The sequence below is a fragment of the Nicotiana sylvestris genome, chromosome 4 (genome assembly GCF_000393655.2).
Source record: "Nicotiana sylvestris chromosome 4, ASM39365v2, whole genome shotgun sequence".
In the NCBI taxonomy this organism is placed as follows: domain Eukaryota; kingdom Viridiplantae; phylum Streptophyta; class Magnoliopsida; order Solanales; family Solanaceae; genus Nicotiana; species Nicotiana sylvestris.
This window is the reverse complement of record NC_091060.1, coordinates 109,514,565-109,537,236: the sequence shown is the minus strand read 5'-3', so window position 1 is coordinate 109,537,236 and position 22,672 is coordinate 109,514,565. Positions and strand designations below refer to the sequence as shown.

Genomic DNA, 22,672 nt, shown 5'->3' with positions numbered 1-22,672 from the left:
ATGAGACCCCCTAACAATATGGCACCTTACCCAAGGCCACAGGGATATAATAATCAGAATCAGCAGCAGGGGTATCACCCTCCTCAGCAGCAGTATGGTGGAAGGCAAGAAGATGGGTTTGCTAGACTTGAGGCAATGATGCAACAGGTTATTGGGTCTAATGCAAAGATTAATAAGAGAGTGGATGCACATGATGAAGCAATCAAGAATACTGAAGTGGGTGGGCCAAATTTCTGTCTCTGAACAATCATCCTCATGGGACACTACCTGCAGACACCCAGATAAATCCAAAAGATCAAGGCCCAAAGCAGTTGATGGCGGTAAGTCTACGTAATGGCAGAGATCTAGATGTAGAGCAAGAGAGGGCTCGAGAAACTAGACAAGCTGAGACACTTATACCAGTGTCCATTGAGCTGGATGAGTCAACAAAACTGACGGAGGTTCCAGTCCAGCCTGCCCAGGAAGAAAATAGCATTCAGAATGTAACCGAGAAAGAAGCTGAGACAGTCTAGGAACTAGTAGTTGATGTAGCAGTTGATAAGGATCAATCCCAGTTGATTGGGAAGAAGAGACCTCCTGTACCTTTCCCTTAGAGGCTGGCTAAGTACCAAAAGGAGGAACAATACAAGAAGTTCTTCGAAATGCTGAAACAAATCCTGGTAAACATACCATTGATTGAAGCTTTGAAGGAGATGCCTGGGTATGCAAAAATGATGAAGGACTTGATGTCCCGAAAGTTTGATTTTCAAGACTTGGCCACAGTTACTCTTACTCAAACATGTAGTGCAGTGGTGACTAGACAAATTGCAGAAAAGCTGTCTGACCCAGGGAGCTTTACAATTCCATGCACTATTGGTAATTTTGCTTTTGCTAAAGCACTATGTGATCTAGGGGCCAACATCAATCTTATACCCCTGGCGATTTACAAGAGGCTGGGCATTGGAAGAGCTAGACCCACATCTATGTTGTTGCAGCTGGCTGACAGGACAGTGAAACAACCTTCTGGTATACTGGATAATGTGCTAGCTCAGGTAGGGAAATTTGTGTTCCCTGCAGATTTTGTGATCTTAGACTGCAGAGTGGATGAAGAGATTCCTATAAATTTGGGAAAACCATTCTTGGCCACAGGGAGAGCTCTCATTGATTGTGAAATCGGGGAGCTCAAGATGAGATTGAATGATGAGGAGATAACATTCAATGTGCAGAAATCTATGAGGAGACCAAGTGAATTAGCTAATTGTTCTCTTATTGATGCTGTGGATGTAATCGTAGAGACTGATGATGATGTGTTAACCATTGAGGACCCCCTTGCTGTATGTTTAATGAATTTGGATGAGGTGAATGGAGAGGAACTGGTGGAATGGGTGTTGGCATTAGAGGGTAGAGGGTTTTGGGATAGAACTCTAGAATTTGAGCCCTTGCACTTGGAAAATCGAGAGACTCCTCCAGCCAAGACATCTATCGAAGAACCACCAAAGCTGGAGTTAAAGCCATTGCCCAACCATCTCAGGTATGAATTTCTTGGACCTAACTCCATATTACCTGTTATTATCTCATCTAGTTTGTTAGATGTACAGGCACAACAACTCTTGCAGGTACTTAAGGAGTGCAAGACTGCCATTGGGTGGACCATGGCAGACATAAAGGGGATCAGCCCTGCCTATTGTATGCACAAAATTCTACTGGAAGAGGGACACAAACATTCCAGTGAACACCAAAGAAGGCTAAACCCTAACATGAAGGAAGTGGTGAAGAAGGAAGTAATAAAGTGGTTAGACGCGGGAATTATCTTCCCAATCTCTGACAGCAGCTGGGTTAGCCCAGTTTAATGTGTACCTAAAAAGGGTGACATGACGGTAGTTAAGAATGATAACAATGAATTGATCTCTACAAGAATAGTCACGGGCTGGAGAATTTGCATGGATTATAGAAAGCTAAATCTAGCCACCTGGAAAGACCACTTCCCACTTCCCTTCATTGATCAGATGTTAGACAGACTGGCAGGGAGGTCACACTTCTGTTTTCTGGACGGGTACTCAGGATACAACCAGATCTCCATTGCACCGAAGGACAGAGATAAGACCTATTTCACTTGCCCTTATGGCATTTATGCCTTTCGGAGGATGCCCTTTGGCCTATGCAACGCACCCGCCACATTCCAACGGTGCATGATGGTCATATTCACTGACATGGTAGAGGACATAATGGAGGTGTTCATGGATGACTTCTCAGTGGTGGGGAATTCATTTGATGAGTGCCTAATAAATCTGACGCGTGTGCTGAAATGGTGTATCGAGACTAACTTGGTTCTGAACTAGGAGAAGTGCCACTTCATGGTACAAGAAGGCATAGTCTTGGGGCACCGGGTGTCAAGCAAAGGAATTGAGGTAGATCGTGCTAAAATGGATGTAATAGCAAAGCTACATCCTCCAACTTCAGTCAAAACAATCAGAAGCTTCCTTGGGCATGCCGGTTTCTATCGGAGATTCATAAAAAACTTCTCAAAAATTTCCAACCCTCTCTGTAAGTTGTTAGAAAAAGATCACCCTTTCTTGTTTTCTGATGATTGCAGGGTAGCATTCGAGGAGCTGAAAAAGAGACTGGTCACAACACCTATCATTGTTGCCCCCAATTGGGAGCAACCATTCGAACTCATGTGTGATGCCAGTGACTACGTAGTGGGGGCAATGCTGGGACAGCGGAAGGACAAGCTGATGCATCTAATCTACTATGCTAGTAGAATGCTGAATGGAGCCTAACTGAACTATACTGTGACTGAGAAGGATATGTTGGCTGTGGTGTTTGCTTTCGATAAGTTCAGATCATATCTGATTGGTTCTAAGGTAATTGTATACACTGGTCATGCAGCTCTTAGGTACTTGATTAAGAAGAAGGAGTCTAAGCCGCGCCTAATTCGTTGGGTGTTGCTGGTACAAGAATTCGACCTTGAAATTCGTGACCGTAAGGGCACAAAGAACCAAGTCGCTGATCATCTATCACGACTTGAGGGAGCTGAAAATGTAGTTGAGGTTGAAGATATTCTGGAAACCTTTCCAGACGAGCAGCTGCTCGTTACTAATCTTGAGGAAGCGCCATGGTATGCAGATTTTGCAAATTACCTGGCCTGCGGTATAGTTCCCTATGACCTTTCATCTGTACAAAAGAAAAAGTTTTATCGCGACTGCCGCATGTATTATTGGGATGAGGCTTACCTGTTTAGAATTTGTGTTGAAATATGATCCGTATGTGTGTCCCCGAGATAGAACAATCTTCTATTTTGCAAGCTTGTCATGCATCGGCTTATGGAGGACATTTTGGAGGGGTCAGGATAGCTGCGAAAGTGCTTGAGGCCGGATTCTTTTGGCCAATAGTGTTCAAAGATGAACACCAATGGGTGAAGCGCTGCAATGAATGTCAGCGGACCGGGAACATTTCCCATCGCCATGAGATGCCCATGAACCCAATTCAAGAGGTGGAAGTGTTTGATGTCTGGGGGATTGACTTCATGGGTCCCTTCGTCAGCTCCTATGGCAATAAGTACATACTTGTTGTTGTGGATTACATGTCCAAATGGGTAGAAGCTGCAACGTTGCCCACTAATGATGCAAGAGTGGTGGTGGGGTTTTTTAAGAAGAACATATTCACTAGATTTGGGACACCAAGAGCGATTATCAGTGACGGAGGTACTCACTTCTGTAATAGAGCTTTCGAGAAGTTGCTTGCAAAGTATGATGTACGCCACAAGGTGGCTACCCCTTATCACCCGCAAACTAGTGGGCAGGTTGAAGTGTCCAACAGAGAGATAAAGAGTGTACTAACCAAGACTGTGAACGCCACAAGAACTGATTGGGAGAAAAAGTTAGATGATGCACTTTGGGCCTATAGAACCGCTTTTAAAACACCGATTGGTATGTCACCATATAAGCTGGTGTTCGGGAAGGCCTGCCATTTGCCAGTGGAACTTGAACATAGAGCGTGGTGGGCACTGAAACAGCTGAATCTAGACATCGAGGCTGTGGGTACAACGAAAATCACAGAATTGCATGAGCTCGACGAGTTCAGACATCTTGCTTTTGAGAGCACAAGGTTGTACAAGGAAAGAATGAAGAGGTTGCACGTCAAGAACATTGTGGAGCGAAATTTCAATCATGGAGATATGGTGTTGCTTTATAACTCACAATTAAGGCTATTTCCGGGTAAACTCAGGCCACGATGGTCTGGACCATTTAGAGTGGTCGAAGTTTTCCCTTCAGGTGCTCTCGAGATTGCCACAAAGAAAGACTCTCGTACATTTAGAGTCAATGGGCAGAGATTGATACTATATGTGGGCATGAGCGAACCAAAAGAAGTGTCTGAGCTACACCTTACTGAACCACAGAGGTCGAGCGAGCCTTAAATGCGTTCATCTGCGTCGTGCCGCGACGTTAAATCAGGCGCTGCGTGGGAGGCAACCCACGAATGTGTTGTAAGTGTAATGCATAAAAAAAAGTAGCAGGAACACCCCCAGACCGCGGTCCCAGTGTAACCGCGGTAGGACCGCGGTCAAGTACCTCCTCTGAAAGAAGTCTACTGCGGTCCTAGCGTAACTGCAATAGGACCGCGGTCAAATACCCCCTCTGAAAGAGGTCTACCGCGGTCCCAGTGTAACCGCGGTAGGACCGCGGCAGACCAGCGCGGGCCAGGTAAGTTGCAGAATTTTTTTTTCTTCTTTTTTTCCTTTTCCCCCCTTTTTCCCCCCCCCCCACTATTCCCCCATCCCCTTCTTTATTCTCTTCTCTCTTTCACACCATCTCCTCTCCCTCAAACCCCGTTGTTGCCCCTCTTTTCTTCTCCATCTCTCTCTCTCTCCACAACCTATCCCTTCCATTCATCCTCAAGGTAAGCTTCTCTATTCTTTTCTCTTTCTTTTCCATAACTTAGTGCAATGAGTAGTCTAAATTAGTTTCAATTAAACCCTAGGTAATGTTTTAGTATAAATTTTTTATTTTTTTCTTTCTTTTCTTTCCTTTTCTCTATTATTTGCTTCTTTGGGCCATGATTGATGCTTAAATGGTTGGGTTTTCATTGTGCTTAACTTGGGGGCAAATTTTAGAATGTTTGGAGGCCTAAAAAATTTTTTTATGGTGAAGCTTGGTAGAGGGGCCTAAATGGCCGAAAATTGGTGTGTGTTGTAAATTTTGGAGCACTTTGTGCCCTTCTTAGTTTGTGGTGGTGGTAGCATTTGACATGATTCACTTGTGGGAGATTGTGTTGGGTATTATATGGCAAAATTGTAGATTTAATAGTGGTGTGAGGGCAATAGTGGAGGTTGTCAACTTTGGGCACCTTACTAATTGGGTATACTGGCATTGATTGTCAAAAGGAAACTGTTTGGTGTCATCAGGTAGCGAAGTCTGAGTACCCATCCGACTGGCACATGTTAGGATGCATCTAATTGTTACCCTGAATTGTCTGCAGGTAATATGGCCCGAAAAAGGCAAAAGAGCTCGGCAAGCACTTCCCAAATGCCAATATATGATGCCACTAGGTTCCAGTCACAGGAGGCAGAGGACGTGTTTCATGCTAAAGCCACCAAAAGCTTTGTCCCTGAGATTCCTATTGACAGGGCTGCCCTCCGTATGGAAAAAATAGACATGTATGAGGAAATCAGACGGAGGGAGATGGATTTCTTGTTTGATGAACCTGAGACGACAAACCCGATGATAGTCCGGGAGTTCTACGTGAACTGCCCAGAAAATTTGTGTCGGTCTGTGATTGTGCGGGGCAGGGTGGTAGATGCCTCAATTCTGAAGATTCGCCAGGTCTTGCAACTGCCCCAATTCACTGGTGACATTGATCATTACCATGACGCCCAAGGGGTTACTTGGGACACTATGATTGAGACAATCTGCGCAGGGGTCGACCAATCTGGCTACAGGAAAACATTACCCTTCACTCCAAGTCGTTCACACATGAGGCTAAGTGCTGGTTCACCATTATTTGCAGCCGGTTATTGCCCACGGGCAACACGACAGATGTGAACCACCTACGGGCTCTATTGGTGTGGTGCTTCGTCACCAAGAAAGACTTTGATATGGCGAGAATTATTGGAGATGAAATGATCTTTCGGTCACCTCTGCTATCTAAGGGGTTTTACTTCCCCTTACTTGTGACGAGGTTGTGTCTGCTGGATGGTGTCCCCACCAATCCTACAGATGGAGCTTTGCCCGCAAAAGCGGCATTTAGAGCTTCAAAGATCACAGTGGGCAGAGATGCTCCCACAACCATTGAGCTTGATGATGAGGATGACGCTCCAGCACCCATGGCACCATCCAGGAGATCCTATGATGGAGCCGGATCCTCTCGGCAACCCCATACTGGGGCAAGGTTCTCTAGATCATAGTCCAGCCGACCCATGTTGCATTCTTTGGAGGAAGAGGTGGAAGATCTTCGCTCCTTGGTGGATGGCCTGCATGTGCGTATGGATGCCATGTCTTAGCGGTAGGCCAGGTCTGAGAGCCGGATGATAGCTTAGTTCCGTGCTTTGGGGAGGGCTTGTCATGTGGATCCCAACACCGTCTCCGACTCCGAGTGATGCTCAGGGAAGTCTTCTTACCCTTCTGCACTTTATTTGTGTTATGACATGGGGACATGTCATATTCTTTTTGTGTGGGGTGGGAGACTTGCTTTAGTGGTGTATTATTAGTGTACATATACATTGATTGTAAAATAAATAAATGTAGGAGACTCTTCCTGAGGACGGACCACTTGGACAGTACTCTTGAGGGAAGTAGTCCATTTAGATTTTTTTATTTTATTTTTCTTTTTAGGTAGTGTAGTAATTCCTCCTTGGTTTTTTTTTTGACCACGGTTCTTTTCCAAGGGCTTTTCTTGAACCGGGTTAGGTAGATTTTTCTTTAATATTTTTAGGACCCTTAGGACTCTATTGGACCAAGATGGGTGAAGGCAAGAATGCAACCCGTAATGTACACACCTGCAAATAACTAAAACGAACTTGAGGGTGCAACATCTAGGCTCGTTTGTAGACTCGTAATTTTATGTCTTAATTCTGCACACCTTGTCTTTCTTGAACGCTCACATGAGTGTGTTGACAAACTAATTCGGAATGAGTTACATGCCAAGTGTGTGTGAGATAATACTTGTATTCTGTGCTTGCATGCGATACCTAGAACTTGCCCTGTGTGTTTGCAAAGCGAAATAGAAGTTGTTTGGCCTTAGAGATGATTGAGGCAGTTCCTTGTGTAGCCTGTATAATTATGAATCCACCTGTACATATTGCCATAGTTAACCCCTTCGAGCCTGAAGCCTGTTCTTTGATAAACATACAATAACCTACATCCCTGTGTTTGAATAGTTTGACTATTTGAACCTGTACCTCCTAGAAGCACTTGAATCGTTAAAGAGCATATAAAAGTCAAAGTATGGGGTAGTAATGGAGTGGGAAAAGGAAAATCAGGAAAATACTTGAATGGTGCAATGGTTTAGGAACACAAGTGAATCTCAGCACTGCATTCCATCCACAGACTGACGGACAGGCTGAACGTACCATTTAGACACTTAAAGATATGCTACGAGCATATGTCCTGGATTTTAAGGGGAATTGGATGACCATCTGCCACTCATAGAATTTGCCTACAATAATAGCTACCATTCTAGTATTAAAATGGCTCCGAACGAGGCACTGTAAGGGAGGAAATGTAGATCACCAATTGAATGGTTTGAGGTCGGTGAAACAGAATTATATGGGCCAGATTCGATTCACCAAACCATTGAGAAGGTGAAAATGATACAAGAACGTCTGAGGATGGTGCAAAGCAGGCAAAAGTCTTATCCCGATGTCTAACATCGTGATCTGGAGTTTAAGGTTGGTGATTGGGTTTTCCTAAGGAACTCGCCGATGAAGGGTTTTATGCATTTTAGGAAGAAGGGTAAGCTGAGTCCAAGGTATATCGGGCCGTATAAAATTCTTCGATAAATTGGACATGTTGCTTATGAGTTAGAATTTCCATCCGAATTAGAATTTATCCACCCGGTATTCCATGTATCTATATTGAGGAAATGTATTGGAGACCCATCTCGAGTCATCCCTGTCAAAGATGTACAAGTTACAGAGGATTTATCATATGAAGAAGTGCTAGTGACTATATTAGATCGACAAATACACAAGCTGAGAACAAAAGATGTAGCTTCCGTTAAAGTATTGTGGAGGAACAAGAATATCGAAGAAATGACATGGAAAATAGAAGAGGAGATGAAGTCTAAATACCCTTACATGTTCCAGAATGAAAATAATGAGGATGTCAGGGGAACGTAGGACACATTAGAAGGTGAAAAAGCTCTATGAGGTAAGCAATAGCTTGAGAATACTCTTCCTTAATACAAAATGGTAATATGCAGATTCTTGTATCATGATGTCTTTTCATCATCTATAACATTTCCTGTCCCTGCTTCAAATCAAATAAAAAAATTTGTTAGTTTAAAACGTGGTGAATAATCGTGCCACTCCTGCTGGGGATGGTTTTCTCTTTCTCCTTTTCCAACTTTGTGTTCCATTACATCACCAAAGCTTGCTGGGGATGAGATTATTTGTTGGGGATGATATTCCTTCTGGCGATCATGTTCCTGCTGGTGATGGTTTTCCCCCTCTTCTTTCCCTGCTCCGTGTTGTCCGACTCTCTTGGAACTTGGTCGATAATCTGCCAGGGATGCTCTTGTTTCTTGACGATTCTTTATTCACCAATTGTTGCTTCCCACTTTTCTCCATACTCTCCCCGAAATCCTAGACCAATCCATCGTTTGGTCTTACAACGAACGTTTTTCTCATTCCATTGTATTATTACATAATGCTTTGTGTAGCCTTGTGAGGTAATACATTGGGTTTTACCGCTTGCAAGTTTGGCTAGTGTCCATATTATAGGAGAAACTTGGCCAAAAATTTTCGTTGGAATCCACGATGATTTAGACTCCCCATAAACCCTTACATTCGAGGACGAATGTTCCTGGGGGGGAGGGTGTTACAACCCATATTCACTTACGTTAGTTCATGCCATAAGGTAGTCGATGTAAATCCATTAAGAGATTATCTTTAAGATGATAAGAAGTTAATCATATTGATCTTAAATTATACAAAGGTGTATAAGGGTGGTTAACAAGTATTAGAAGTTAAACGAATCAAGGATATTGTAAACTATATTTTTTGGTAAACCTAGAGGTGCTTAATATACTCAAAAGGTAGTGTTTTAAGGTATTAGAATCATTTAATATCTGTATCATAAGTCTTGAAGTCAAACGAGTTATGAAACAAAAGTCGACAAATATTGTCGCAACTTAGGTCTATAATTTTACTTAAACTTTAGGTCCAATACTACTAAGCTTTTCTACTAATTTAATTAGAATTATGGGGTGATATACCCACAAAATTAAATATATATGAGTCTAGTTTCCAACGCATTTAACCGTTCATTGATACGATCTCGGAGTAGAGAGCTATTCGCGTTTTTGAGAGACTGCGCCAAACAACTCTCTATGGGGCCCACATAGGCGGTTTAAGACATATGGATAAATATAATATGCCTCAACCCCATTTTAAGTCATTATTTTTCAGTGTATTCAGACCTTAGAACCCTAAAAATATTCTCTCAAGTTTCTCTCATGATCCAAGACCCAAACAAAGGGCAAACAACACAAATCAAACGCCGGAAATCCCGTAGCGCTAGTAAGTTTTTGTTCTTCTTGTTATTGCTTATTTTTGTGTTGTTCCAGCTCGTGTGGGAGGTTTCTTTAAATGGTTTATGTTCTGTAAATACTCCCTCAAGTTTTTAATATCAACCCTAGGTGATTCAAGTCTTCTAAAGTGATTCTAGTGCCGAAAACCCCTAATTGATTGCTAGTTTCACTTCCTTGTTCTTGTGGCAGCATTGGAGGGATATTTCATGGAAAATTAAGGTGAATTGGACTTGTTCTTTCTGTTTAAAGGTAAGTAACCTCTTACTCTACATGTATTTAAGATTATCCAAGTTGCGGCGAAGTCGTTGAAGCTAGAACTTGTGAAATATATATTGAAAGGCTTGGTAGTAGTGTTGTTGGTTGGTGGATTGTTTTGGGAGGCTCAATATGATTATTATTGATGTTGTTTGGGATGTTTGGTGATTTTTTTGACATGTAGTAAGTCATATAAATAGGGGAGGTTCTGTCCGTTTCCTCGTAAAATAGGTTGTGGTCGATACATAATAGTTACGACGCCTAAACGATAACGATAGTGTCACTTCTCTTATTGTAGACTAAGGAGTCATGAAATTTGCATAGCTTGAGGTTGGACAATATATACAAGGTATGTGAGGCTATCCCTTTCCTTCTGTTGCACGACTCCGATTGTACATAATGTAATGAACGAGCTTCCAAAGATACTCTACTCTTAGAAGCTAGCAGTATTTACATTGTTTCCTTTCTTATGGAGATATTGATGTTGATGTTGCTTCCCTTATTCTTATGTTATCAATGTTGTTGGTACTTCCTTATTCTTATAAGATTCATGATGAAGAGTTATTCCTAATAACATGTACAGAGGATACCGACCTTACGTCATTCCGAAAGGTTCAGAATATTTTTCCAATGCGTCCATCATGCATTATATATATATATATATATATATAGAGCCGCGCTATAGATGGCCGGCTACAACACCTATTGTGCAACCACTGATCAATTGGGGTTTACCGAGCTCCACGTGGCCGGTTACGATTCTACCGAGCCTTATGATGGTCGGGTACGTTTTTACCGAGCCTATTATGGCTGGGTACGATATGATGATGATGATCCCCACATAGGTGGATGTTTTAAAAGTTTATGTATATATACATATGTATCATGCATTTCATGTCAGTAGCCTCGGAGGTACCTAGATGTTACAGGTTGTATATTCTCTATCCCTGCTTACATTATTGTTCGTACTTATGGTTCCTTGCCTTACATACTCAGTACTTTATTCGTATTGACGTCCTTTTTATTTGTGGATGTTGTATGTCATGCTGCAGGTCCTGATAGATGGGCAGACGTAACTCCCCCACCATAGTAGGCTGTCCAGTTCAACAGTTATTAGCAAGATCCCTTCTCCGGACTTGCCATGGTCTTGGTATGCATTTTTGTTATAGACATCATGGGTATGTCGGGGCCATGTTCCGGCAATGTTGCAGCACTTATGTTTCTTTACAGGCTCATAGAAAGGTGTCGACTCATGTATAGTTTGGTATGCCTTGTCGACTGATTTTTGTTGTATAGTCTTTCATGGCAGCGTGGTAGCTTGTACCATATGTATAGTTTCTTGACTGTCTGGTCATCCCATGTTATAGATGTTCATGCCATTATCTTTCATTGTTGGTTGTTCATGATCCATATCTACCATATATATTGATCTCGTCGGCCCTTAAAGGTAATAAGGAAGGTTAGATAAAATGTACGTTGGTGCTCGGCAATGACCCGGGTGCTAGTCATGACCCTCCAGTTTGGGTCGTGATAGTTTGGTTGAGGTCCTGGGGGCCTCGGGTGTGATTCAGATCATGTTTGGTGCATTTTGGAACTTTGAGGAACTGCTGATTGTCTGTTGTTGGTTTCCTCTTTCGCAATCACGGAGAAGGAGACGCGATTACAAATAGTGTTGTTGTCAGCTGGGAAGTTTATGCTACGCGTTCGCAAGAATGGTTATGCGATTGTGAAGCTTGGGGAGTCTGCGAACGTGTGAGCTTGGTTGTGTCCGCAAAGAAGGAAGGAGGAGGCTGGGAAGTCCATGCGAGTGTTCTTCGCTATCACGTGAAGGAGTATGCGATCGCATAAATTGAGGATTCTATACATCGCATTCGCGATATGTTGTCTGCGTTCACGAAGAGTAATTTGGAAGGCTATGATTTTGTTCTTCACGATCACGAGGGAATTTCCGCGATCGCAAAGAGGAACATCTCGGCAGAATATAAGATTTCAAAAACAAGGGTTTGAGTATTATTTCATATTTGGACTTTGGGAGCTCAGATTGAGACGATTCTTAGAGAAATTTTCAAAGAATTGATTGGGGTAAGTAATTCTAACTCGGATTTGGTTAATACACTTAAATCTATCATTTTGTTACCATTTAATTAGTATTTTGGGTGGAAAAATTGGAGAAAACTGTAGAAAATTTCATAGGCTTTAATTTGAGGATTTGAAGGTCGAGTTGTGATTGGAATTGAGTAATTTTGGTATGGTTGGACTCGTGGTTAAATGGATATTCGGATTTTGATAATTTTGTTGGATTCTGAGACGTGGGCCTGGGGTTGACTTTTTGACTTTTGTTAACGAACCTAGTTTTATCATATGGAATTGATTCCTATAGCTTGTGTTGATTGTATCAAGTTGTTTGTGGTTGGATTAGAGTCGCTCAGAGGCTGATTCGCGAGACAACGGCTTGTTAGAGTAGAGATTTGCATGGTTTGAGGTAAGTTACACTTTTAAACTTGGTTCTGAGGGTATGAATCCTTGAGTTACGTGTCATGTGGTTGGTGTTGAGGTGACGCACATGCTAGGTGACGAACGTGTGGGTGTGCCGTAGAAATTGTGACTCGGTCGATTCCGTGAAACCGTGTAGTCGTCTAATCTTTTTATTATTCGGGTACTCTCCATGTGTTAGAGGAAATTGAGTTGTGACTCATGATAGAAATCATCTATAGGCTATATGTTGGTACTGTTGGGACCCACAGAGGTCATTTTGTTGTTGCATTATTTACTAATTTGCTATCATGTACTCAGTCACATCTATCCTTGCATATCATATCCCAACCTCTATTGCCATTGTTGTTACATCATATTGTCATTGTGTGGGCTAACTGTTATGAGATTTTATGAGCTCGAGAGACTAGAGAGATTAATGACTGAATGATGTCGATGGCCTGATTATGAAAAATATTTATGGGATCGGGCTACACGCTGCAGCAGGCTTTATTGATTCACGCCATGATTGGCTTATATTAGCGTTTGGGCAGGATCTGCCCCTCTGAAGTCTAACATACCAGCAGTGAGCGCAGGTACCTACTGAGTGTTGGGGGGCGAGCGCGAGTGCCGAGTGATTGAGAGTACTAAGTGGCTGGGAGGATTGGGTGACTCGGAGAACTAAGTGATTAGGAAAACTGAGTGACTGGGAGCGCTGAGTGATTGAGCGTACTGAGTGAGATTAAATACTTCAAGAGTATGACTTTATCACTGTGTGTATTACAGATGGTATGCGTAACTGACATGCATATAAAGAAATATAACATTCCTCATATCAGTCACACTTGGCATATTTTTATCTGTATTGAATTTAAACTGTTAAACTTAAAAGCATGTCTATATTTCTGTACTGTTAAATTATGTATTTGGACTGTGCCTGTCTGAGCTCGTCACTGCTCCCAAGGTTAGTCTTGTTACTTATTAAGTACATTGGGTCGGTTGTACTCGTACTACATTCAGCACATCGTGTGCAGGTCCAGGTATTTCTGAGCACGACGGTTGTTAAATTTAGAGCTTTATCTGTTGGAGACTATTGAGGTAGTTGCCTTGGCGTCCGCAGACCTCGACTCTCCTTCTTTTCAATTTATTTGCAGTGTTCTATCTTTCTAGACAGTTGTCTTTAGCAGTTAGATTGTATTATCGTAAGATGCTCATGTACTCAGTGACACCCAGATTTTTGGGGATTTTGTATTAAATTATGATATTTTCTTATTATTTATTATGGTATTTTCACTATTAATCTTATTTCGTTATGTTTTAGATTTAATGATACGTGGTTATTTATGGTTGTCGGCTTGCCTAGTATTGCGATAGGCGACATCACGACATGTGAGATTTTGGGTCGTGATAATTTATTAAAAATCATTGATTTTAAAAATATTAAAACGAGTCACTAAATGGGTAATTCACCGTTGACTTGCCTAGCGGTAATATTGGGCGCCATCACGATCTATATGTAAATTGGGTCGTGACAGTCGTAGCCAAACTAAAGAAATAAAGTTAATATAACCGTGAAAAAATTTCACATCTTCATCGACAAAGTTAAATGGCATACACAAGGCCCTCATTTTTTGCATTCAGCTTATTTTCGTAAGAATCCTCTTTTAAATTATTGCTCATTCTATATCAATGTATAACTTATTCTTAAAGAATTAACGAAAATTGTACTTACAAAGTTTGACTTCTTCAAACAAATTAGTATAATTGTTTGTATAAACTATACTAATGCATAAAATACATGCATATATGAATTTGAAGAATGATTTCACCGACCCAGAATCCTATCTGGTGGGGGTGTATATATATGTAATTGTTATCAGTCTCATTCTCGTATGTACATAAGAAAAAGTACATAAAAAGCTTAAGATTTAATCCAATGACTAATAATTATCGCATATATGTATGAGTTAATAAAAGGTCAATTCAACTTATTTTTGTTCTGCAGTGTGCGCGAGTAAAAGTAGACACATACAAAAGAATTTCCTCAAATAATTCTTATATTCATAAATTCTGCATTTATAACAGATCTTTATTGAACTCATCATATGCACTACATTCCTCCTTGTCACGTTCTGAAGAATCATACTAAATCACCGATATAATATTTATCTAATAAATAATTATCTATATAAAAACATACAAAATAAAATTGGACGTACCTGTGCAACATACAATGATCTTCCTTTTTTTCACTGTCAACCTTGTCACGTTGCATATGATAGGACCAAACCTATTATTGTATGTGAAAGTAGACAAAACAAAAGAAAGAAAAATTAAAAAGAGATGAAAATATGATGTAAGCGCTTACATCGACATTCTAGTGATGTAAACGCTTACCTCAGCATTCTTATGATGTAAGCGCTTACATCGGTATTCTTATGATGTAAGCGCTTACCTCGGCAGGACATTCAAATGCCTATAAATAGGGGTCTACATTTTCATTTGCAGATCATCCCAAAACTTCTTCTTTCTCTCTTCAATTAATAAAGAGTTATTCTTTGTATGGCCGTAGAGTAGGCAAAAATTGCCGAACCACGTAAATCTTGTCTTGCCTTGTCTTGTGCTTATTGCTTTTCTCTCTTAAATATTCTTTTCTTTCTATTAGCTTGATACGCTTCCCAACAACTGGTATCAGAGCACAGACAGTGTAATTCTGGTAGAAAAGTACAGTATTGGTGTAGATACTATTCACAAGAATAGTGCGAGACTATTGATCATCATTACTATTCACAAGCACTATTCACATAAATTATTTTTGTGAAAAATGGCATCGGAAGAAGGGAAGGTTAAGATTGACAAGTTTCAATGGCAAAGATCTTGGATTCTGGAAAATGCAAATAGAGGAATATTTGTACTAGAAAAAACTACACTTACCTCTGACCGAGGTGAAACCGGAGACTATGTCCAAAGCGGATTGGGATCTATAAGATCGTCAAGATCTTGGTGTGATTCGTTTGACGCTAACACGAAATGTGGCATTTAACATCATTAACGAGAAGACCACTGCAGGCCTGATGAAGGCGTTATCAAATATGTATGAGAAGCCATCTGCTTCAAATAAAATCTATTTGATGCGTCGATTGTTCAACTTAAAAATGACAGAAGGTGGATCAGTCACGGAACATATCAATGAGTTTAATACAATATTAACTCAGTTGAGTTCTGTTAATATAACAATTGATGACGAAATCAGGGCGTTGATTCTACTATCATCTCTACCGGAGAGTTGGTCTGCAATAGTAACTGCAGTTAGCAGTTCATCAGGAAGTACCAAACTCAAATTGAATGATATTAGAGACTTGGTTCTAAGCGAAGATATTCGCCGAAGAGAATCAAGTGATTCCCCAGGATCTGCTTTTAGTACCGAAAGCAGGGGGAGAATCAACCAAAGAGGAAAGATTTATGGTCGTGGCAGATCAAAGTCAAGGAGAAGAGGACAATCCAAAAATCGCAAGGACATTACTTGTTGGAATTGCGATAAAAAGGGTCACTACAGTAGTCAATGTAGAGAACCAAAGAAGAAGGAAGAAAATTCAGCAAATGTAATTGCGAACAAGTCGGTGATGCACTAATTTGTTGTGCAGACAGTCCAGTCGAATCTTGGATTCTGGACTCAGGTGCATCCTTTAACTCTACATCATGCAAAGAATTATTGCATAATTATATTGCTGGAAAATTTGGGAAAGTTTATCTAGCAGACGGCGAACCTCTCGACATTGCCGGAAAAGGTGAAGTTCATATAAAGACTTCACAAGGCACGCTATGGAAATTGCAAAATGTACGACATGTTCCTAGCCTCAAGAAAAATCTGATATTTATGGGTCAGATTGACGATGAAGGATATACAACAACATTCGGCAACGGATCGTGGAAGATAACCAAAGGGAATTTGGTTGTGGCACGAGGCTTCAAAGGGGAACACTGTATGCAACTGCAATAGAAAGAGATATTATAGCAACAGTTGATCATGGTCGTGATACAACATTGTGGCACCGGAGGCTCGGGCATATGAGTGAGAAGGGAATGAAGCTTTTGGCATCCAAAAAGAAGTTGTCAAACCTAAAACATGTTGAATTAGGTTTGTGCGAAGATTGCATTTACTGGAAACAAAAGAGAGTTAGTTTCTCAAAGGTGGGAAGGACGCCAAAGAAAGAGAAGCTGGAACTTGTGCATACAGATGTGTGGGGACCAGCTCCTGTAACTTCTCTAGGAGGCTCACGCTATTATGTCACCTTCATTGATGATTCCACAAGAAAGGTATGGGTTTATTTTCTGAAAAATAAATCTGATGTGTTTGTTACCTTTAAAAGATGGAAAGCTGAAGTTGAAAATCAGACAAGTCTAAAGTTAAAATGTCTGAAGTCTGATAATGGAGGAGAGTATGATAGCCAAGAGTTCAAAGCATTTTGCTCGGACAATGGGATCAGAATGATCAAGGCAGTTCTTGGAACACCGGAACAAAATGATGTTGCTGAGAGGATGAACAGAACCTTGAATGAACGAGCCAGAAGTATGAGAATACAGTCTGGATTGCCGAAGTATTTTTGGGCTGAGGCTGTTAACATGGCAGCTTACCTCATAAATAGGGGACCCTCTGTACCGCTGGATTTTGAAATTCCTGAGGAGGTATGGACAGGAAAGGAGGTAACTCTCTCACATCTGAAATTTTTTGGTTTTGTTGCTTATGTGCATGTAAACTCTAATGATAGAGATGAGCTTGATCCTAAAGCAAAGAAATGTTTCTTTATTGGCTATGGTGATGATAATTTTGGTTATCGGTTTTGGGATGATCAGAATAGAGAGATCCTAAGACACATGAATGTCACATTTAATGAAAATGTGATATACAAGGACAAGCTTGAAGTAGAACCAACCAACACCAGCAAACAGACAATGTCTGAAACAATTGAGTTAGAAGAAATCTCAGAAAATGAATTGGCTAGAGGGATTACAACTCATTCTGAAATTGAAGATGAAGAACTAGAAGCCGAATATGAAGAAGAACTAGAAGCTGAACTTGAATCAGAACCAGAACCGGAACCAGAGATGGAATCAAATGCAGAACCAAATCTGGAATCAGGACCTGAATCAAATTCGGATTCTGTTACTCATGAACCTACATTGAGGAGATCTAAAAGAGTCACGAATGCTCCAGATAGGTTAACTCTCTCTCTCTCTCTTCACTATTTACTTCTTACTGATGCTGGAGAACCACAACATTTTGTTGAAGCAATGTAGGTGATAGACTCTGATAAGTGGAAGCTAGCCATGAAAGAAGAGATGAATTCTCTTCAAAAGAATAAAACATGGATACTTACGAAGTTACCAAAAGGAAATAAGGCATTGCAGAACAAGTGGGTGTACTGAGTCAAGGAAGAGCATGATGGTAAGAAGAGATACAAAGCACAATTAGTAGTAAAAGGCTTTCCGCAGAAGTAAGGAATTGACTACACCGAGATCTTCTCTCCTGTAGTCAAATTAACTACTATCAGGTTGGTACTAAGTATCGTAGCTGCAGAAAATTTGCATTTGGAACAGCTAGATGTTAAAACTGCTTTCTTGCATGGTGACCTTGAAGAAGACATCTACATGAAGCAACCTGAAGGTTTTCAAGTTTCTGGTAAAGAAAACCTTGTGTGTAAGTTGAAGAAGAGTTTGTATGGTTTGAAACAAGCTCCCCGACAATGGTACAAGAAATTTGATGGATTCATGTATAAAAATGGTTTCACACGATGTGAGATGAACCATTGCTGTTATATCAAAAATCTTGATGAATCCTATATTATTTTACTGTTGTACGTAGATGATATGCTAATTGCAGGATCTAGCATAAATGAGATCAATTTGGTTAAGCAACAACTGCAGAGGAGTTTGAAATGAAAGACTTAGGACCAGCTAAGCAAATGCTTGGGATGAGGATTAGCAGAAACAGGTCGAAAAGAACCTTAAAATTGTCTTAAGAAAAGTACATATAGAAGGTACTAAGCAGGTTCAGTCTTCATGATGCAAAGACCAGAAGCACTCCACTCGGAAGCCATCTAAATCTATCGAAAGACCAATCACCTAAGACAGATGAAGAAAGGAAGTACATGTCCAAAGTTCTGTATGCTTCAGCAGTAGGAAGTTTGATATATGCTATGGTTTGCACTAGACCTGACATAGCTCATGCAGTTGGAGTTGTCAGTAGATACATGTCAGATCCAGGAAAGGAGCATTGGGAAGGTGTAAAATGGATATTGCGATATCTCAAAGGCACCTCGGGTATGGAAATTTGTATTAAAAGAGCAATATTATCTTACAAGGTTTTGCTAATGCAAATTTAGGCGGCGATCTAGATAGTCGAAAAAGTACCATGGGCTACGTGTTCACCTTTGGTGGTACTGCTGTTAGTTGGATGTCCAGACTTCAGAAAAGTGTTGCTCTATCTACCACTGAAGCAGAGTACATGGCAATCTCATAAGCTGGAAAAGAGATGATTTGGCTCAAGAACTTTCTTAAAGAGCTAGGTAAAGAGCAAGACAATTGTGAGCTTTTCAGCGATAGCCAGAGTGCAATTCATCTTGCCAAGAATCCAGTGTTTCATGCAAGATCGAAGCATATCCAGTTGAGGTATCATGATATCCGAGAGTTGATAAATAAAGGAACTTTTCCCTACAAAAGATACCAGGATCAAAGAACCCGTCAGACATGTTGACCAAAGTTGTCGGTGTTGACAAACTGAGGCTGTGCACTGCCTTAGTTAGCCTTCAAGACTGATAGAGTGAAGGCGCCACCAGAGAATAGCAAATCTTTCTTTATTTTCTTTCTTGATGTAACATAGGTTTGAGGGGGAGATTGATAGGACCAAACCTATTGTTGTATGTGAAAGTAGACAAAACAAAAGAAAGAAAAATCAAAAAGAGATGAAAATATGATGTAAGCACTTACATCGACATTCTTGTGATGTAAGCGCTTACCTCAGCATTCTTATGATGTAAGCGCTTACATCGACATTCTTATGATGTAAGCGCTTACCTCGGAAGGGCATTCAATGCCTATAAATAGGGGTCTACATTTTCATTTGTAGATCATCCCAAAACTCCTTCTTTCTCTCTTCAATTAATAAAGAGCTATTCTTTGTGTGGCCGTGGAGTAGGCAAAAATTGCCGAACCACGTAAATCTTGTCTTGTCTTGTCTTGTGCAATTTATTGCTTTTCTCTCTTAAATATTCTTTTCTTTATATTAGCTTGATACGTTTCCCAACAACATAGGGGTTCAAATTATCTTTCGTTGAAAAATAATTTCCGCAACCGTGAACTTCCAAGGTGATTTTGTTTTTGGGTGATGTGAAGCTATCATATTAGTTGGGGTCTTTGGAAATCATATTTTGGAGTTCCTTTGGCTTTATTTTTTTATTTTTTGTCATCTGTATATGAAAATTTTTAAAGAAGAAGAAAAGAATTCTGGAAGAGTTGATTCAATTTTCTGTGCAGTAAATAAGAAACTCTCTGTACAGCTCGTGTATATATGCAAAATAAATGAATCTTCTAATAACTAACTATGACAGTTGTGCCTATACAATTTGCTGCCTTCTAACTAACTATCAGAAAAATACAAATATAAATAAAAAATTTACAATGAATAAATCTGGAAATACTCTTCAGGTGTCTTCTGGAAGGTCCAAGAAATAATATTGAGCCCAAGTGTTAAGCCCAAATGAATAAAGACCCAGTTGGCCCAAAACATCTTCAGCCCAAAAACATAATAAGTCCCTGACTCCTTTCAGACACAAACACACGACCATATTCTAGTCAAAATAGATTGATAATATTTAGGTCACTCCTCCACCATCTCTAGATGCTTCTTCTTGTGAAATTCCGGCAGAGAAATTATCTCTCGCAACACCCCCTAAAGTGGGAGGCCGACGGTCTGACGCCCAACTTATGAAGAAGAGAACGATGCATCGGTCCGGGAATAAATTTTTTAAATAAATCAGCAAGCTATGAAGAAGATGGAACAAAGGATAGTGAGATTAACCCATCAAGTAATTTTTCACGAATGAAATGACAATCAAGCCCAATATGCTTCGTTCGTTCGTAAAAAATGGGGTTCCTCGCAATATGTATTGTGGCTTGATTGTCACAGTAAAGAGGGACCAGCAAGATTGCCGGAGTACTGAGATCGTGAAGAAGACGAACAATCCAAGTAATTTCTACTACCAAACACCGCATAGATCTGTATTCTGCTTCTACTGAAGAGAGGGCAACAACTGGTTGATTTTTCGATTTCTAGAAAATTGGACAACCTCCTAGACTCAGGAAAAGGTCACTCACAGATTGTCGAGTGTCGGCACAAGATGCCCAGTCAGAGTCATAAAAAGCAATGATTTGAAGAGAGGGTTCTTGTGTCATGAACAAACCAAGCCGTGGATCCTAGCCAAATAACGTAAAGTGCATAAAACAGCTTGATAATGTTCGAAAAAGGGGTTTGTATATATTTAATGAGGTTTTGAACTGTATAAGAAAGGTCAAGCCTTGTGTTCATTAGAAAATTCAACTTACCCAACAGTCTTCGATACATAATTGGATCAGGAAGGGGTGCACCAGAGTCAGAGGAAAGTTTAAGAGTAGGCTCCAAAGGGGTAGAGACAGGTCTACAGTTCATGCAATCAAATTCAGAGAGCAGTTCTAGGGCAAATTTTCTATGCGTTACAACAAGTCCTCCATTTTCTCGTACCAACTCCATTCCCAATAAATAATGAGCTTCTCCCAAATCTTTAATTTTGAACTCATAGTCCAAGAATTGCTTAACATCATTGATTTCTGCTTTGTTCTTCCCAGTGATCATAATATCATCTACGTAGACATCAAGGATAGTGATCAAATCACCAGTTAATTTGAAGAAGAGGGAGTAGTCATTGAGCGAAGAACTAAATCCTCTCGTTGCAGGGGCTAAAGAGAAACATGCATACCATTGGCGCGAAGCTTGTAAAAGACCGTACAGAGATTTACTAAGGGAGACATACATGTGTTGGAGAAGGAGGATTCAATCCAGGGGGAACCCTCATGTACATTTCTTCATGCAAGTCCTCATGCAAGGCATTATTCACATCAAGCATTTTCTTTACTGCTATAGCTAGAATGCATCTAATTGTTGTCATTTTTACTATCGGAGAGAACGTCTCCGTATAATCAATACCTTCTTGTTGTGTATCTCCCCTTATGACCAGTCGTGCCTTAAGCCTTTCTAAAGAACCATTTGATTTCAGTTTCACTTTATAAACCTATTTACAGGGCAAAGCTTTCTTTCCAGCTGGAAGTTGCACTATGTCCCATGTTCTGTTAAAATCCAAGGCTTCAAATTCCTTGTCCCTTGCTGCTCTCCAGCCGGGGTGCGTCATTGCTTGTTGGTTAGAAGTTCGTTCATTTATTTGGCAAATAGAATTGATGATGCATTGATTTTGGGGTGTCATAGCAGAAAAGGTAGAATGATAAAAGGGATACAAAGGTGGGTTAGGAGAAATAACAGAGAAAGCAGAATTACAAACATAATCAGATAAATACTTAGGATGATGATGTTCTCTTTGTGATCGGCGCAGTTGCTCTTTAGGTGTTGTGGGTAATACTTCAGTTCTGGGAGCTGAACCAATAATAGAATCATAAATAAGAGACAAAGGGGAAGATAGATGATTAGACTTAGAGGCAGACTTAGAAAGAGGTGTGCTCTGTAGAGATGGATTTGGAGAATTCATAGTAGAGGAAGAACGAAAAACATGATCATTAGTAGAAGAAAATAGGCAGGAAACAATTTAGACAGTGGTGAAAGAGAAAATAAAGGAAAAACAGACTCAACGAATTTGACGTCTCTAGAAATACAAATTTTATTATCTTTCAAGTTAAGGATTTTATATCCTTTATTTTCAAAAGAATTACCAAGAAAGATCCCAAGGAAAGTTCTAGGACTTAATTTGTCCTTGTTCCTAGAGAGAGTGGAGTTGAAACATCGACAACCAAATGGCTTTAGGTAGGAATAATCAGGGTCTTTTCCAAATAGGACTTGATATGAGGATTAATTTCTAAGTACCTGGGAAGGAAATCGATTGATCAATTATATTGCTGTTAGCAAGGACTTCCCTAGTACTTTTCTGGTGCATGTGACTGAAACATCAAAGCCCTACAA

General features: G+C 40.4%; 3 protein-coding genes across 3 annotated transcripts; 2 read left to right on the top strand and 1 right to left on the bottom strand.

The window, feature by feature from the left end:
* The first annotated feature begins 641 nt into the window (after positions 1-641).
* Positions 642-3,239, top strand: LOC138889986 (uncharacterized). Its single transcript, XM_070173335.1, has 2 exons — positions 642-1,814; positions 2,784-3,239. Exons 1-2 carry the CDS (start codon positions 642-644, stop codon positions 3,237-3,239), a joined length of 1,629 nt encoding a protein of 542 aa, XP_070029436.1.
* A 15,363-nt stretch (positions 3,240-18,602) lies between these two features.
* LOC138889985 (secreted RxLR effector protein 161-like) lies at positions 18,603-18,973 on the top strand. Its single transcript, XM_070173334.1, has 2 exons — positions 18,603-18,735; positions 18,837-18,973. Exons 1-2 carry the CDS (start codon positions 18,603-18,605, stop codon positions 18,971-18,973), a joined length of 270 nt encoding a protein of 89 aa, XP_070029435.1.
* A 42-nt stretch (positions 18,974-19,015) lies between these two features.
* On the bottom strand, positions 19,016-21,653 carry LOC138889984 (uncharacterized mitochondrial protein AtMg00810-like). The gene is made up of 4 exons (XM_070173333.1): positions 21,519-21,653; positions 21,465-21,477; positions 21,055-21,348; positions 19,016-19,164 (listed from the first exon to the last, which is right to left on the bottom strand). The coding sequence occupies exons 1-4, from the start codon at positions 21,651-21,653 to the stop codon at positions 19,016-19,018; spliced, it is 591 nt and encodes a 196-aa protein (XP_070029434.1).
* Between the last annotated feature and the right edge of the window lie 1,019 nt (positions 21,654-22,672).

What these genes read in the sequence shown, in the direction of transcription:
- LOC138889986 (XM_070173335.1), top strand. Translation starts at nt 642, where the DNA reads ATGCTGAAACAAATCCTGGTAAACATACCATTGATTGAAGCTTTGAAG. An exon ending in CAATCTCTGACAGCAGCTGG is followed by an intron (nt 1,815 to 2,783) that starts GTTAGCCCAGTT and finishes GTGACTGAGAAG; the next exon opens with GATATGTTGGCTGTGGTGTT.
- LOC138889984 (XM_070173333.1), bottom strand. Translation starts at nt 21,653, where the DNA reads ATGACAACAATTAGATGCATTCTAGCTATAGCAGTAAAGAAAATGCTT. An exon ending in TATGTATCGAAGACTGTTGG is followed by an intron (nt 19,165 to 21,054) that starts GTAAGTTGAATT and finishes TATCTTTTGTAG; the next exon opens with GGAAAAGTTCCTTTATTTAT.
- LOC138889985 (XM_070173334.1), top strand. Translation starts at nt 18,603, where the DNA reads ATGTCCAAAGTTCTGTATGCTTCAGCAGTAGGAAGTTTGATATATGCT. An exon ending in AGGAAAGGAGCATTGGGAAG is followed by an intron (nt 18,736 to 18,836) that starts GTGTAAAATGGA and finishes ATGCAAATTTAG; the next exon opens with GCGGCGATCTAGATAGTCGA.